Source organism: Tiliqua scincoides, chromosome 8 (genome assembly GCF_035046505.1).
Source record: "Tiliqua scincoides isolate rTilSci1 chromosome 8, rTilSci1.hap2, whole genome shotgun sequence".
NCBI lineage: Eukaryota > Metazoa > Chordata > Lepidosauria > Squamata > Scincidae > Tiliqua > Tiliqua scincoides.
The window spans coordinates 28,330,336-28,347,673 of NC_089828.1; the positions used below are offsets into that span (position 1 = coordinate 28,330,336).

The window sequence follows — 17,338 nt, forward strand, 5'->3', positions numbered from 1 at the left end:
ATGTTGATGGGAGTTGCCATCTATTCGGGCAGTGTTGAAGAGGCATGTGCTGTTACTGGGGGTTTTGTGTTTGTGACATAGATGCCACATGGAGAGTCTCCCCAGCTCTGGAACTTGCTTGTTGTAGAAGGTGAATATTCAAGGACCAGAAATAAGCAGGAAATTCTTATAGTAGTGGCTCCTATGTTAAGCCAAACTTGCTTAACATAGGAGCCACATATGATAAATGTCAGGTGTTTGAGAGCCACAACAGAGTTGTTTGAGAATAGCAATATTAAAGAAGCATTTAATTCTTAAATATATTTACTCACCATGCACATTAAACTTATGTTTTAATCAGTGGGTTCTCAGTTTATACTCTGTAGATAATCACAAAGCTTGAAAATTTCTTATTTACCTTTTATGTTAATTGTGATACAAAAATGAGCTCAGCCAACATATTTCTGAGAGCCACACATTGTATGTGGCTCGCAAGCCACAGTTTGGCCACTCCTGTTATAGTAGATCAGTTAAGGATGACAAGATTTCAAATATGGCAGTACTGTGTTTCTTAGATTGTGTAGATATGAACTATGGATTGCTTGATTTTCAGCACTTAGTTACGGTAAGTGGTTTGATGTGCTACTTAAGACAAACTATCAAGAGACATATAGCAAGGATTGTTGATTGAAAGTGCGCAGCCAAATCCACCATAGTGCCATTGCAAATTCCCAATTGATTCTTCAGTCATTCCCCGCCCACCATACTAATGGTATACTCCCACTGTGCTTTTTTAATTTGTTTTTTATGGTCATTTAAGGGGTGTGTGTGTGTCTGAGAGAGAGAGAGAGAGAGATTTGCCTAATGTGTGTATAGAGGACGATGTGTCTATGTATGTTAGTGTGCATAGGAATAAGATTGAGAGAGAGAAATGTCTGACTTTGTTTTGTTGCAGCTCATTTGCTCATTTAAATATAAAGGCATGTCCTACTCACTTTCAGCATTGTGAAATTATAGAATTACACCTATTGGCAGATATCCAAAGGGCTGTATACTGTATACAGCCCAGGGTTTTACCAGTCTCCCACCTCTCTTCTCCACTCTCCAATCTTCTCATACTGCATTGATGTCAGTTGCAGAGGATCCCCTGAAAAGCAGCTCCTGAATGCTGTGGGGACCCCCCAGTGATGGAATTTGCACCTTGAAATCTTTGTATTCTGGCCACATGATCTTAATGCAACAAACAATTAATGGTTTAAAATGAGAATTCTTTAGATAACTTTAAATATACTAATGGTAACACTGTTTTGTATTAGATGTTCAGAAATTCAGAAATGCATTGAATGTTACTCGGATATCAGGACTTTTGCAAGCCACTTTCCAGCCTATGTTCGCTGTAGTTTATGCCGATACAGCACTAGCTGCAGTAAAGCGTACGTGAACCATATGATGAGGTAAGAAATCTTCAACCTCAAGTCCTTGTGTTGTGACTTCAAGTTTATAAAACAAATTTCCAAGCTTTCAGTATTTCAAATAGGTTTCAGGGTTGGGGCAAACATAATGATGGGTCCCGTTTTTTGTCTGCGCGCACATGATACAGACCTCTTGCTCAAGCTAGGTGTGATCAGTGCCTGTATTTAGGTGGCTGTACACAACTTGGGTGTCATGATGAAAGCAAGTTAGGAATGTATTAATGTAACAAATGGATGCAAACTGTCCCTTAACCATGGTTATGGGGTTAGGAACAGGAGTAGGTGTCAGTTTAAATTAAATTAAATGTGTTTTCTTGCAGTTTTCATAGTGCTCGTCAAAGTAAAAGATTTTGGATTTATAAGACTCATTCAGAAGAACTAAGGTAACTTCTTGTTTTCTCTTTGCAACCTGGTAATTTTGTTTGTGGATTTAGCATGTGTGAAAAATTATTATCATTCCTCCCTGCTTTGGTTTCATGTTGAGTAGACATTCCGGTTTGAGTAAATGAAACAAGTTTTTTAAAAAGCCCCAAATATTCAGTTCAAAACTCTAGATTTCTTGGCAAAACTTAGGGATGTGATTTCACTGGATATTTGCTAAATTTTGCTGAGTTTTACTTAGTTATCATGTAGGATGTTTGGAATTCATTAATTCTATCTTCATGTCCACTCTTATAGGTACATGAAAGGGGCTGTATAATGTTGCCATTCAAATTATCATGGCAGAGAATAGCAAGCAACCTTTTCTTCTGTCCTCTTCAAAGGAACAAGAATTATTGCAACATGATTTGTAGGATATCTTTAAGCTCATTCGTTTTATGTGGAGATTACTCCTGAGTGTAGCTGAATGTATTAAAGACAAAGTATGTTTATAGCCTTGTCTCACTTGTACTCATTTACTTTTTCTCTCACCACTGGCCCACAGGGGTTTCACCGTTGTTTGTCTTAATTGTGAGTTTGTAACTGATGTTTCTGGCTTGGATAAGATGGCCACACACTTGAATGAGAAACCTACCCATTCTTGCCAAGTTATTATTGAAAATGGTATGTACCTCAAATACTTTTTGCATGTAATGCATACTTTGTACGTGTGATATAAAATTGTAATATATTGTGTTATTTCTTAATATTGAATTCTTTTTTTTAATTCCAGTTTCCTTAAACTGTCTAGATGCTGAAAACTTGTCTGAGTAAGTTGTTTTAGATTTTTTTTTGTCAGTTAAAAGCAGATGCTTTCCTCATACAGCAGAATGAATCCATTTATGTGTATGTTCTTCCAAGAAAATTATCAAGCTATTTTCTTAAGATTTAAACTTAGACTCTATAGTGATCTCATCAGGTAAATTTAACATAATCTCTATTTTAATCAAATGACTCTTTTCATGAATAGCTAGAAATGTTGTTCAGTCTTCAAGAACAGACTGGATATAAATAAAGCAACATGCTGAATCACCAGAGCAGCTACTGTCACGGATATGATGCCATCTCCACCTGAATGTCCCTTTCATTTCACATTTGCTGTGCATAAATAGCATATAATATTGTGACAAAGGGACATCTTTCATCTCGTAATTCTTCCTCTTCTTTGGAATAGTTGTGATATGACTTAATATTTTCTTTTGCAATGGGAGGTTTTTGGTTCTTTGTTTCTCCCTCACCAGTAGTTAACATAAGAACAGCCCCACTGGATCAGGCCATAGGCCCATCTAGTCCAGCTTCCTGTATCTCACAGCGGCCCACCAAATGCCCCAGGGAGCACACCAGATATCAAGAGACCTCATACTGGTGTCCTCCCCTACATCTGGCATTCTGACTTAACCCATTTCTAAAATGAGGAGGTTGCGCATACACATCATGGCTTGTACCCCATAATGGATTTTTCCTCCAGAAACTCGTCCAATCCCCTTTTAAAGGCGTCTAGGCTAGACGCCAGCACCACATCCTGTGCAAGGAGTTCCACAGACCGACCACACGCTGAGTAAAGAAATATTTTCTTTTGTCTGTCCTAACCCGCCCAACACTCAATTTTAGTGGATGTCCCCTGGTTCTGGTATTATGTGAGAGTGTAAAGAGCATCTCCCTATCCACTCTGTCGATTCCCTGCATAATTTTGTATGTCTCAATCATGTCCCCCCTCAAACGTCTCTTTTCTAGGCTGAAGAGGCCCAAACGCCGTAGCCTTTCCTCATAAGGAAGGTGCCCCAGCCCCGTAATCATCTTAGTTGCTCTCTTTTGCACCTTTTCCATTTCCACTATGTCTTTTTTGAGATGCGGCGACCAGAACTGGACACAATACTCCAGGTGTGGCCTTACCATCGATTTGTACAACAGCATTATAATACTAGCCGTTTTGTTCTCAATACCCTTCCTAATGATCCCAAGCATAGAATTGGCCTTGTTCACTGCCGCCGCACATTGGGTCGACACTTTCATCGACCTGTCCACCACCACCCCAAGATCTCTCTCCTGATCTGTCACAGACAGCTCAGAACCCATCAACCTATATCTAAAGTTTTGATTTTTTGCCCCAATGTGCATGACTTTACACTTACTGACATTGAAGCGCATCTGCCATTTTGCTGCCCATTCTGCCAGTCTGGAGAGATCCTTCTGGAGCTCCTCACAATCACTTCTGGTCTTCACCACTCGGAAAAGTTTGGTGTCGTCTGCAAACTTAGCCCCTTCACTGCTCAACCCTGTCTCCAGGTCATTTATGAAGAGGTTGAAAAGCACCGGTCCCAGGACAGATCCTTGGGGCACACCGCTTTTCACCTCTCTCCATTGTGAAAATTGCCCATTGACACCCACTCTCTGCTTCCTGGCCTCCAACCAGTTCTCAATCCACGAGAGGACCTGTCCTCTAATTCCCTGATTGTGGAGTTTTTTCAGTAGCCTTTGGTGAGGGATCAGCCTTTGGTGATGCCTTCTGAAAGTCCAGATATATAATGTCCACGGGTTCTCCTGCATCCACATCCTGTTGACCTTTTCAAAGAATTCTATAAGGTTCGTGAGGCAAGACTTACCCTTACAGAAGCCATGCTGACTCTCCCTCAGCAAGGCCTGTTCGTCTATGTGTTTTGAGATCCTATCTTTGATGAGGCATTCCACCATCTTACCCGGTATGGATGTTAGGCTGACCGGCCTATAGTTTCCCGGGTCCCCCCTCTTTCCCTTTTTAAAAATAGGCGTGACATTTGCTATCCTCCAATCTTCTGGCACCGTGGCCGTTTTGAGGGACAAGTTGCATACCTTAGTCAAGAGATCTGCAACTTCATTCTTCAATTCCTTAATAACCCTTGGGTGGATGCCATCAGGGCTCGGTGACTTATTGATCTTTAATTTATCAATGAGGTCTGAAACATCTTCTCTTTTAACCTCTATCTGACTTAACTCCTCGGTCAGGAGGGGCCGTTCGGGCAGCGGTATCTGCCCGAGGTCTTCTGCCGTGAAGACAGATGCAAAGAACTCATTTAATTTCTCTGCCATCTCTTAGTCTCCTTTTATCTCCCCTTTCCCTCCCTCACCATCCAGAGGGCCAACCGCTTCTCTGGTGGGTTTCCTGCTTCTAACATATTTGAAGAAGCTTTTATTATTCCCCTTAATGTTGCTGGCCATGCGTTCCTCATAGTCTCTCTTGGCCTCCCATATCACCTTCTTACATTTCTTTTGCCACAGTTTATGTTCCTTTTTATTCTCCTCATTAGGGCAAGACTTCCATTTACGGAAGGAAGCTTCCTTGCCCTTCACAGCCTCTCTAACTTGGCTGGTTAGCCATGCGGGCACCCTCCTGGATTTAGTGGAACCCTTCTTTCTTTGCAGTAGTTAATGAAAGTGATAATAAAACTCTGTATTTCGGATTCAGTCATCATTTTGTGCAAACATTCGCCTCAACCCAATCTATCATGTGATCCTTGAAAGTTATAAAGGAAATTGCCAAGAATTAAGATTGACTTTAAAATATATCTGTGGTGAATTTTCTCAGTATTGCAGAAAAGGTGCTAATGATGCATGTTCTCAACCTAGGCCAAAGTGGGACAAGTTATTAAGCCTGTCAGTGCAGGAAAATCGCCTTCATAAATTAAATCAATGCAGCTTCTTCTTCTTAGCTAAGTACCTTGTATGTTGCAGCAGCATTACTGGGGTCATGAATTATTTAATTTATGATTAATAACATTGCTACGCAGATGTGATAGGCATAGTTCCATACTTCAGCATATTAAAATTCACTTTAATGCTACATCAACAAAGAAGATACAATCACCAGCAATTTTCATGAAGCAAAACACCTTTGAAAAGTTAAATTGTGTACTAAAACTGATGAGTTTACAAGGTTTTATGGGAGACATGTAGTTCTTGTTATCTTTGCAGTGGAACTGTTCTTGCATAAACACAGAAAATCAATCATGGTGATGTGATAAGCTGTTTATCTTAATGTGATTTGGAAGTCAATACATTTTTAAATAATGTATAGTTAGTCTAAAGTGTGGACTGGGGTCTGGGTAAGTATTTGCAGAGAACTCTGCCTTTCAAGTGACAAATTGAGATCCATATTGATATTTTACAACACTGCAGAAAAGCTCTTTGTTCTGGGCAATAATGCACAAACAGAAAAATTCAGCAATATAGCAGGAATTTGTTTTGTGGGTCTGAATAAAATTACAAAGGAAATTGAATGCAACTAGTTTGTAGAATTTTAGGTATATGTGTAATTAATGCGTTCAAGTGTAGCAATAATTATTGTGATACCTACACAGTGCCACCAGTGTACATTGGCATGTTATAGAACTCCATGAGCAAAAAGAAGAGTACATAAGAACAGCTCCACTGGATCAGGCCATAGGCCCATCTAGTCCAGCTTCCTGTATCTCACAGCGGCCCACCAAATGCCCCAGGGAGCACACCAGATAACAAGAGACCTCATACTGGTGCCCTCCCTTGCATCTGGCATTCTGACATAACCCATTTCTAAAATCAGGAGGTTGCGCATACACATCATGGCTTGTACCCCATAATGGATTTTTCCTCCAGAAACTTGTCCAATCCCCTTTTAAAGGTGTCCAGGCTAGACGCCATCACCACATCCTGTGGCAAGGAGTTCCACAGACTGACCACACGCTGAGTAAAGAAATATTTTCTTTTTGTCTATTCTAACTCTCCCAACACTCAATTTTAGTGGATGTCCCCTGGTTCTGGTGTTGTGTGAGAGCGTAAAGAGCATCCCCCTATCCACTCTGTCCATCCCCTGCATAATTTTGTATGTCTCAATCATGTCCCCCCTCAGGCGTCTCTTTTCTAGGCTGAAGAGGCCCAAACGCCATAGCCTTTCCTCATAAGGAAGGTGCCCCAGCCCCGTAATCATCTTAGTTGCTCTCTTTTGCACCTTTTCCATTTCCACTATGTCCTTTTTGAGATGTGGCGACCAGAACTGGACACAATACTCCAGGTGTGGCCTTACCATAGATTTGTACAACGGCATTATAATATTAGCCGTTTTGTTCTCAATACCCTTCCTAATGATCCCAAGCATAGAATTGGCCTTCTTCACTGCCGCCGCACATTGGGTCGACACTTTCATTGACCTGTCCACCACCACCCCAAGATCTCTCTCCTGATCTGTCACAGACAGCTCAGAACCCATCAGCCTATATCTAAAGTTTTGATTTTTTGCCCCAATGTGCATGACTTTACACTTACTGACATTGAAGCGCATCTGCCATTTTGCTGCCCATTCTGCCAGTCTGGAGAGATCCTTCTGGAGCTCCTCACAATCACTTCTGGTCTTCACCACTCGGAAAAGTTTGGTGTCGTCCGCAAACTTTGCAACCTCACTGCTCAACCCTGTCTCCAAGTCATTTATGAAGAGGTTGAAAAGCACCGGTCCCAGGACAGATCCTTGGGGCACACTGCTTTTCACCTCTCTCCATTGTGAAAATTGCCCATTGACACCCACTCTCTGTTTCCTGGCCTTCAACCAGTTCTCAATCCATGAGAGGACCTGTCCTCTAAGTCCCTGACTGTGGAGTTTTTTCAGTAGCCTTTGGTGAGGGACCGTGTCGAACGCCTTCTGAAAGTCCAGATATATAATGTCCACGGGTTCTCCCACGTCCACATGTCTGCTGACCTTTTCAAAGAATTCTATAAGGTTCATGAGGCAAGACTTACCCTTACAGAAGCCATGCTGACTCTCCCTCAGCAAGGCCTGTTCATCTATGTGTTTTGAGATCCTATCTTTGATGAGGCATTCCACCATCTTACCCGGTATAGATGTTAGGCTGACTGGCCTATAGTTTCCCGGGTCCCCCCTCTTTCCCTTTTTAAAGACAGGCGTGACATTTGCTATCCTCCAATCTTCTGGCACCGTGGCCGTTTTGAGGGACAAGTTGCATATCTTAGTCAAGAGATCAGCAACTTCATTCTTCAATTCCTTAATAACTCTTGGGTGGATGCCATTAGGGCCCGGTGACTTATTGATCTTTAATTTATCAATGAGGTCTGAAACATCTTCTCTTTTAACCTCTACCTGACTTAACTCCTCGGTCAGGAGGGGCCGTTCGGGCAGCGGTATCTGCCCGAGGTCTTCTGCCGTGAAGACAGATGCAAATAACTCATTTAATTTCTCTGCCATCTCTAAGTCTCCTTTTATCTCCCCTTTCCCTCCCTCACCATCCAGAGGGCCAACCGCTTCTCTGGCGGGTTTCCTGCTTCTAACATATTTGAAGAAGCTTTTATTATTCCCCTTAATGCTGCTGGCCTTGCGTTCCTCATAGTCTCGCTTGGCCTCCCATATCACCTTCTTACATTTCTTTTGCCACAGTTTATGTTCCTTTTTATTCTCCTCATTAGGGCAAGACTTCCATTTACGGAAGGAAGCTTCCTTGCCCTTCACAGCCTCTCTAACTTGGCTGGTTAGCCATGCGGGCACCCTCCTGGATTTAGTGGATCCCTTCTTTCTTTGCGGAAAGTACCCACCCTGAGGAGCATACAGTCTTAACGGTCAAAATGGACGCAATGGGGAAAGCTACATTTTGTCCATATGTCTTGTCCCATTCATTTATTAAGTGCATGGGTATGGGGGAGAATCTAATCCTTAGAGCAGGGTTTCTCAAACCCACTTGGTGGGTCACGACCTGATTGTGAGTGGGTTTTGAGACTGCAGCTGACAAGCTGATAGCAGATGAGCAAAATGCACTGAATCCTATGCGAAACTGAGTGATACTGCATGTTTACTCATGAGTAGGCAAGTGTGCCTTAGTCCATTGCGAAGGGCAGGCTGAGAGGAATCCAACGACACCAGAATGGTCCCGACTGATGAACACAGCCCCCTCCCCCCCCCAAAACACCCAAGGAGCATTCTCCAGGCTCACGAATTGAGCCCTATGGAAAGCAAAACTAAACCAAATGTTTGTGCTTACTTATGAGTATGCGACTGTCTCTTGGCTCATGTGGAAGGTCAGGTGAAGGAGTGGTAGGCTACTAGAATGGTCCCTATCCTTTGCACATGGAGCTCAACAAGTGCTCCATAAGGCAGCCCGCCCCACCATAGTACAGTAAAAAGAGGTTTGAGCTGATGAGGCTTTTCTTCTTCTTTAGGCTTGTGAAGCTAGATGAGTCCTGATAGTGTGTAATTTTAAAAAGTAGGTTCCAGCGCTAATAGGTCTGGAACCACTGCTTGATTGGGAAGTGTTGTTGCACTGAGAAGAGCTGAATCCTCCTGTCTCATCCACCTTGCGTGCCTGCATTCCATTGTTTCAGACAATTCTTTTCCAGCCCAGCTCCCATATCAGAAGTGATTGGGACTAGGGAGACAAGTGTCTGAAGTGATGATGAACATGTGGTAAAGTGTTCAGTGCCTCCCGCTGTATGTCCTTTTTGCTGGTGAAATTGGACAACATACTCAATTTTATATGTGAATAGTCTTATGATTTACTAAAGTTGGGGCCCATCATACCGAAGTGAACAGTAGTAAAAATCATGGAGGGAGAGATCAGTGGAATGATGACTTGGTATGGGATAGGGGAGAGGATTTTTCTCAGAAAAAATAAGCAGTATGATTGGAACTGGAAAAGGTACAGAAGAGAGCAATCAAAATGCTTGGTCTTTGAGGGACCTCTCTTATGAGGAAAGGGTAGAGCATTTGGGGCTCTTCAGTGTAGAAAGAAGGTGTCGGGGGTGGCATGACTGAGACATACAATCATACATGGGATTGATGGAGTGGGTAGAGGGAAGTTTCCAGGGACACCCACCAAATTTGACTAGTGGGAGAATTAGAACAGACCAAAAGAAATATTTCTTTACCCAACATGTAATTAATCTGTGGAACTCCTTGCTACAGGCAGTTATGATGTCATCTGGCTTAGATACCTTTAAAAGGCGATTGGACAGATTTTATGAGAAGTCATAGGTTAGAAGCCATGATGACTATTTGTAGCCTCCAGGTTTTTAGAGGTAGCCTGTATCTGAATGCCAGATGCTAGGGAGTACTACAGGTAACATGTTATCTTCAGTGTGCTCCCTGAGGCATCTGAGAGATATAGGAAGCTGATCTACATTGGCCCTTGCTCTGATCCAGCAAAGTTCTGTTTTATCTTCTTATGGTGGCTATCCTGGAAGAAAAAGCTGCTGCCATAGCGCTTTTTGAAGGTTATTTCATTGGTTTTATGGAAACAAATGATTCTTCATTAGAACTTTTTAAAAGATTTGATGTTTACAATGCACTAATGTTTGAAAATTGACTATTTTGTTCTTTAGCCAAATGAACAATGAGTTACCAAATAATGAAAATGAAGAAAAATGTCAGGTAAAACCCCTTTTGGCCTAAATCTTTTGTTAAAAAACACTGTGTATATGAATGTGTGTGTATTGTATATTTAAAAATGTATATTTAAAAATATACATGCATACATAATAGTTTTATTTATGGACAGCGTAATAATGTACAGTTTACACATGGGGCTTCCTTAACCACAGATTCGCCTCACTGCAGATGCTGAATCCTCAGATCCCTCCCCCTGCAGACCTCCCAGATGCTACCAGAACGTTGTTCCAGTAGCATCTGGAAGGTTTCCTGAGCCTTGAATGCACATGGCGTCTCCAAGGCACAGAATGGTGCCTGGAGCATTTTTTCAACAACTTCCAGTTTTCACTGAAAACCAGAAGTTGTTGAAAAATGCTCTGGGTGCCGTTCTGAGCTTTGGAGAGGCCTCGTGCACTGGTGTGTGGCCTCTCCAAGGCTCAGAATGGTTCTGGATGCAACCGGAGCAAGGCTACAGTTGCATTCAGAGCTCAGGTGGGCTCTAAAAACTGTGGATTTCATTATCCATGGTTTTCTTTACCCATGGGGGTTCAGCTTTTAAACTTTCTCAAATGGCAGCTTTGAGAACTGTATAATTATTCATACCTAACAAAACTAACTGAATGAGGCATCAGTTTTAATCCCTGTCATGCATGTGCTCTGAAATTAATCTTCTATATCACTGAGGGTGAATCAGGTTAGGCTATATGATGTTCTGTGTCAGTGGTCTCCTCCAAGCTCTGTAAAGAAAATGCTATCTGTGTCAAAAACGGAGCTGACTGTTCAGCTCAGCTCCATGTTATCATCCCTTCAGATCTCTGCACAAAGTTGCTCTGGGCAGCTGCTGCCTCTACCCATTGCCTCAGCAGACTCTTCTCCCCATTTTTAAGGTGGAGGCAGCTGCCCAGAGTGACTTTGTGCAAAGATCAGAAGGGAAGATAACAGAGTCATGTGGAATGGTGTGGTTGATGCCACCACCTCACTGTCTCGGTATTTATTCAGCCAGGGAGAAGTGGGGCCCAGTGATTTTGTCTCTTACCACCTCCCCAAAGCAGTCTCCTTACTCATCCTGTGCACAGAAATTATTTAAAATGATCAGAAAGGGAAGAGCATGCTGGGCTTTTCCCGTTCATTTTAAACAAAGGACAAGCAAGGAGATGGCATAGAAGAGGAGATAAAGAGTGGGGTCACCCTGCCCTGCCTCTCCCTGCTGATTCAGCCCTAGCTGCATGAGCAGAGAGAGCAAGGAGGTAGCAGCTGTGGCACCTTCTTTTCATTCCTTCTCTCTCCCAACTCCACTCCCTTGAGAGCAAAAAAGGGGGCTGTTGCTGTTCCCAGTCCTCTTCTTGCTTACTCTTAGCAAGTGGGAAGAAGATTGGCGCATTAACCAGAGAAGATCAGTTGGTAATGTCCTGGGGGAAGGCTGCAGATAGATGGGGGCCCCTCATTGGTTCACCACTCCTTCATAGGCACTGCTCAACACAAAGTGAAAGTTTTCTTGTTGCATTGTCTGTGGGCTAGCCCTGCCTTGGTGTTGGGGCATGGTGTTGCCATGCTGTGGAAAGCCCTTTTCTAAGCAGAGATGTTGCAGAACAGAGAGGCTGCTGAACTAATGGGGGTGGGTGGGGTGCCAGTGTCGTCTGCCATTAACTCCACTGAGTGAAGGCAGCCTCAAGAGTGTGCTCTATTTAGGCCACTGGCCTGCTAGGGCAGTATGCATTTCTGAAGAACTTAAATATATGCATTTGTAAGTGTTCAAGGCTGTATGTATGTTTGTAGGAGAGAGTTGTCTAATATGTAGTCCCTAATCTTCATGAAGGTCCACAGCATGGCCTGTAGAAGTCGAGTCAGGTTCCTACAGAGCCCATATTCTCCTTGTCTAGTGGTATATATTTTTCTTTTCTTCCCCCCCCCCTTCCTGGTTTGCTTGTAGTTGCATACCTTAACACAGTGTCTGGGACTGTGTGATATTGGATCAACTAGAACAGTGATTTCCAGCCTGGGGTATTTCTACTGTACTGTTGCCAGGCTCTCACAGAAGACCTCCCTCTGGGCAGATGGACATGCAATCCATAAGCAGTTGCAAGCAGGAAGACATGTAGCAGTAGCAAACAAGACTATTGCTCTTTTAAAATTGACTGTGTTAAATGTAAAACTAAAACATTTATATTTCAGAAAATTTCAAGACTTTCTTCACCTGAAGATAAAGAGACATCAGCTTCTGCAAGGTAAATATAAGAACTGTGTCTTTCAAAAATTAGAATGTGTACAATGGCTGTACCGAATGGAAGGAGATAATTTGCAGTATAGGCTTGCCCCCCATATCTGTTAGGGTTCCATTTCAGAAACACCCCCCACCCCCTGCCGCAGTTAAGTGAAACCGTATATACGGGCAAACGCCTCCTCCCCGCCCTCTGGAGCTTGCTTCCGAAGGGTCCTCTGAGCTTGACAGATGTCGCGGATAACCACCCACGGCCTTTGCCGGGCTCAGATTGAGCCTGGCAGTGAAAAGGTCACTTCTGGATTTAACTGAGAAACCGGAAGTGACATTTTGCCCCAATGCCTTTATAAGGCATTAAAAATGTCACTTCCAGTTTCACAGAGAGACCAGATAGTCTGGCAAAGGCCATGGACAGATGTCCGCAAATTCATGGATGCCGAGTCTGTGAATAAGGAGGATTTACAATCAACAAACCCCAAACAAAACCTACTTTTCCACCCACAACTCCAACCCCGAAGTGCAGCTCCTATTCAGGACCAAAAAGGAGGGAGGGAACAGAGAGAAATGAGTAAAATTGGAAAGTTCTCCATGAAAGATATATGGTAAGGTGAAGGGAGTACAGTGTGAGAGCATGCTGTTCACACTGAGCATGAACAAACACACATTGAGTGTCTTCATCTCATGGACTGAATTCATGTTCACTGAAGAGCTAACACTACTTACTTTGAGGGTTAAAAATAATAATTAAAATGTAACATAGGAGGTGTTTGAGCAGTTTTGGCACAGTGGCACACAGTTTTGTTTTGCCTTTTTCAGCCAACAAATCAGTGACTCTGCAGAAGAAACAAGGAAGGACCCGCCAGAAAATCAAGCGAATGAAGGTCCTTTAGCTGCTGAGTGCGAAGAAGGTAAAACTTTAGTTTTAGAAGTCTCCTCTGGTTCAGATGTCCAAACCTGCTCAAAAGACTCCATAGATGCTGCAGAGGAAGGAGACACAAACTGCTTAGGAAATAAAACTGATGAAGATTTGTTAGCTGCTGAGGGCAAAGAAAATAAACCTTCAGTTCTAGAAAACTCCTCTGGCCCAGAGGTCCAAGCCTGCTCTAAAGACCCTATAGACTTTGCAGAAGAAGGAAAAAGAGACAGCCTTGGAAATCAAAATGAGGAAGCTGCTTTAACTGAGTACAAAGAGGATGAATCTGCATCAACTGTAGAAGATCCCTCCGTTTCAGAACTGCATACCTGTTCAAAAGACTCTGTGGAAGAAAATGCAGATAATCTTAAAAATCAAGAGTGCGAAGTTCCTTTGGCTGCCCCATGTGAAGAAAGTAAGTCCCTTTCAGTTTTAGAAAATGCATCCAGTCCAGGGCTCCAACTCTGCTCAAAAGACCCCATTGACTCTGTAGAAGAAGGAAATCCAGGCAGCCTTGGAAATCAGGGTGATGAAATCTCTTTAGCTGCAGAAAACAGATCCATACAAGAAAGCAGTCCAGGACCTGCAGTCTGCCCCAATGAGCCCATAGACTCTGCAGAAGAAGCAAATGGGAATAGTCTTGAAAGTGAAGTTTCTTTAGTTCCTGAAAGTGAAGGAGTCTCATTGAGCGTCAAAAGTGCCACCACTGCAGAACTCAGAGTCTGTTCAAAAGTCTCTGCAGAAGCAGCAACGGAGGACCACCTTGGAGATCAAGCTGATAAACGTGAAGAAAGTACACCTGCCTCACCACTGAGTAACTCTAATATAGAGCCCCAAGCCTCATCTGAAAGGACTGAATGTGGTGATTCAGATGACGATGATGGTGTAGAAGAGGAAAACTCTGAAAAACCCACAGACTTTGAAGCAAAAAGTGGTCAAAGTTCAGATGATGAGGTCTCCAGTCAGGCTGTGGAAGTGCCTGATGCAGATGAAAGACTTGCAGACATGAATGAAAAAAGCTCCAACCTGACATCAGAGGAAGGTGTCAGTTTTGAACAGTTTTTGAGGAGAAGAGGAGAACCAGAATCTGCAAGTTCTGATGCAAGCGAGCAAGGCAGTGTTCATCTGGAGCCTCTGACTCCATCAGAGGTCCTTGAGCATGAAGCTACCGAGATTCTTCAGAAAGGTGGAGTTGCACCTTCAGCAAAGAAAGCTGGGCTAGGTTCTGAACAAGCAGATGATGCAGCTGGTTCTGCAGAGAACAGTCCTATGCAAGTGGAGGCATCTGTGAGCCAGACAGAGGAGAGCGATGAAACAAGCTGAAGCTGAATAGCCTTCATTTGATCATGGTATCCAGAAAGGCAGCAACACATTGAACCAGTTGTTGTGGGATACACTTATATGGGTGTGGATTGTGCATCGGACTTTGTTGCTTATCATATAATCTCGGAAGACCTTGTAAGGTAAAAGAAGTTGGTAGAAACTGGCAGTGTTGCCTGCAATCTAATTTGTGAGGCCAAGAGGAAAAAATATTGAGTTATTTATTCTGAATAAGGTCCCTGTAAAGCCACAATATTTGGCACTCCATTGTTTGGTGCTTTTGATCCACTGTCAGTTTGGAGAAGTGTGAACTCCAGAGTGGATGTTATATTCCTGTCCCATCACAGCATGTCAGAAGGACTGTATGGTACTCTGTGCCTCTGGACCAGAGTGATCTTACAAGATTATAAACTTACCTTAAACTTTCAGTGAAAGTGGAATTTATTAGCAAAAGTAAATATATTTGTGGGTTTCCCAGTGTGCAAACTGTGCAGAAATCTGACACACTACTTGTGTAAACTAGGTTACTTCATGGAACTGTATCTTTAGGGTTGTTACTTTTAGGTATTTTTATTGGTAGCAAGCCCAGAAAACCCAGAGTGGGTGTAGAAAGGGAGAAATCCAGAACTGAATTAGAAGTGTGGAAACTGTTACATAAAAAAGAACTGAGAAGCATTTAAATCAGGTATTGAACAGTTTTTAAGTGTGAATTGTATAACAATCTGAAATGAAATTGTGGGATGGGGTTTGGCATGAAAATAATTTTGAAATGTAGTTAAAGGAATGCATAACTTGATTTTACAGTAGCTTGCTTTCTAGTATCAATGAGTTTAATTAAAATTCTCTGTCTGAATCTTTTAGGTGATTTTGACTTGTTCAGGTTTGTTTTTAATCAACATTAAATGATTTGTACATTCATTAAGACACTGATGTACATAATTTTGAAGTAAATATTTGCAAGAAAATGATGGATTATTTTGCTGTCCTGTGTATGTATTTATGGAAAAGTTCACTGGTTAGTGTTCAGCAGTATTCTCAATATGCTTCAGCATTTCTTCTGAAGCATCAAAGAGTAAGCCATGTTTAAGAACTTGTCTTCAGGCTTAACCACAGCAGAAAGGTGTAGGCACACTATTCAATCTGATGTGTTTATTGAGCAGATGACTTTTTGAGCCAAGGTACATCAGCCCTTGTGATGATGGGGGAGAAAGATGCACCCCCATTTCATCACATTTTCCCATGGACCGTTAGGTGCCTCAAGGAGAGACTGGGGCGTACAACAGCGACTGGCACCAGTTATTGCTATGTCCCATTCTGACCCTGGGGGGGCTGGGGTAGATTCATTGCCACTAGAGTTTCAGCCTTTCTCATTAGCTAGTCCTAAGTCAGGAAAACTATCTTCTGGGTGTCCCCTAGCCCTGGTCAGTTGGGTGTATAAGCAATGAGCAGGTATGACCCAGTGAGGTGTCTTTGATGTCATTCTGGCCCATTATCTAAAGCGTTTTTATATTAGGCAGTTATTTTGCTGTCCATGTTCCTGTTGGGCAATCTAAAAGTAATATCAGAGTTCTTGACATGAAGGTGCGAGGGATTAGGTGACCATGAGGGTAAGTGAACCAGTTCAACCAAGCCAGTTCCATTTTGGATATAGTCAAGGCCTTCACCTAGGGTAGAAGATTCCCATTTTCCCCAGCTCCAAGATGTTCCTCCTATCTGTGACTTCCTATAAGTGACTAACCAGTTACATGGACTTGGTCTAAACAATTGCCTTGTGGTGAACAGACAATTAACATGCTGTTAAAGTTTGTTTAGCACTGGAATCGCATGAAACTTCCTCCCTGTAAAACTTCAAACCCCCCTCCCTGTATGATTCATTCCTTAGTTAAAATAACTGCATGGCATTCCTAGTAGTTGGATCAGGTCACAGACTGAAAGAATGAATGTCTGTACATTCATATAGACCTGTTTTTGGGTGGTTTAGCCCAAAAACTTTATCCCTGCATTGAACAGCCCTTGCCAACACAAAATGGTCTTACTTAAACTGAGGTTTTCAGTCACTGGATTGCACCATGCTGTGAATGTCTGCAAATGGCTACAAGTTTGGCCCAAAGCCTTCTCATCAAGATGGTTTCCATCAGTCACCTCAATGCATTTCAAGTAGTCCTGTTTTCAAAACAGTCCTATGTGTTTCATGACAGCATAGTGGCTAACTACAGGTACCCTGGCTTACCTCCCTGAAAATGACACAATCTGGTCAGGATTAACAGCAACAGGTTTTGCTGAAGCTCTGCAAGAGTCCAGAACTTGACTGTCCCTTTTTATATTTACACAAAAACAGACCTAGAATGGTACAGGTCTCTGCTTTACCCTACAGGATCATGTGCCTTGGTGGCGGACAGATCTGTGCACTTCACAGTGCCTTCCACCATCTCTCTGCATGCTGTGAGCAGGGCCATCATGACCTGCAGGGTAGCAAGATACAGCAGCATCCTCTGACACTGGTTTTGGGCAGCATGAAGGGTGGCAGGCTGGAGGAGAGACAGATCTGATCCCCAGGGCACAATTCACTGGGACCGGTTTGGTGCAAAGCCCATTGAAATGAGCAGGAATAGCATGTACTGGGGCTGCATCAACATGCTCTG

General features: G+C 42.8%; 1 protein-coding gene across 2 annotated transcripts in view; it reads left to right on the forward strand.

Moving 5' to 3' along the window:
• ZNF280D (zinc finger protein 280D) overlaps positions 1-15,652 on the forward strand; it is a 44,429-nt gene extending 28,777 nt beyond the window's left edge. For both annotated transcript variants that reach the window (XM_066636232.1, XM_066636233.1), the window contains 7 exons: positions 1,296-1,433; positions 1,772-1,834; positions 2,377-2,495; positions 2,605-2,641; positions 10,200-10,248; positions 12,418-12,470; positions 13,280-15,652. In XM_066636232.1, the coding sequence (XP_066492329.1) occupies positions 1,296-1,433; positions 1,772-1,834; positions 2,377-2,495; positions 2,605-2,641; positions 10,200-10,248; positions 12,418-12,470; positions 13,280-14,699 (1,879 nt within the window). In that variant the 3' untranslated portion in view covers positions 14,700-15,652. The remainder of the gene's footprint in view (positions 1-1,295; positions 1,434-1,771; positions 1,835-2,376; positions 2,496-2,604; positions 2,642-10,199; positions 10,249-12,417; positions 12,471-13,279) is intronic.
• Positions 15,653-17,338: the final 1,686 nt, after the last annotated feature.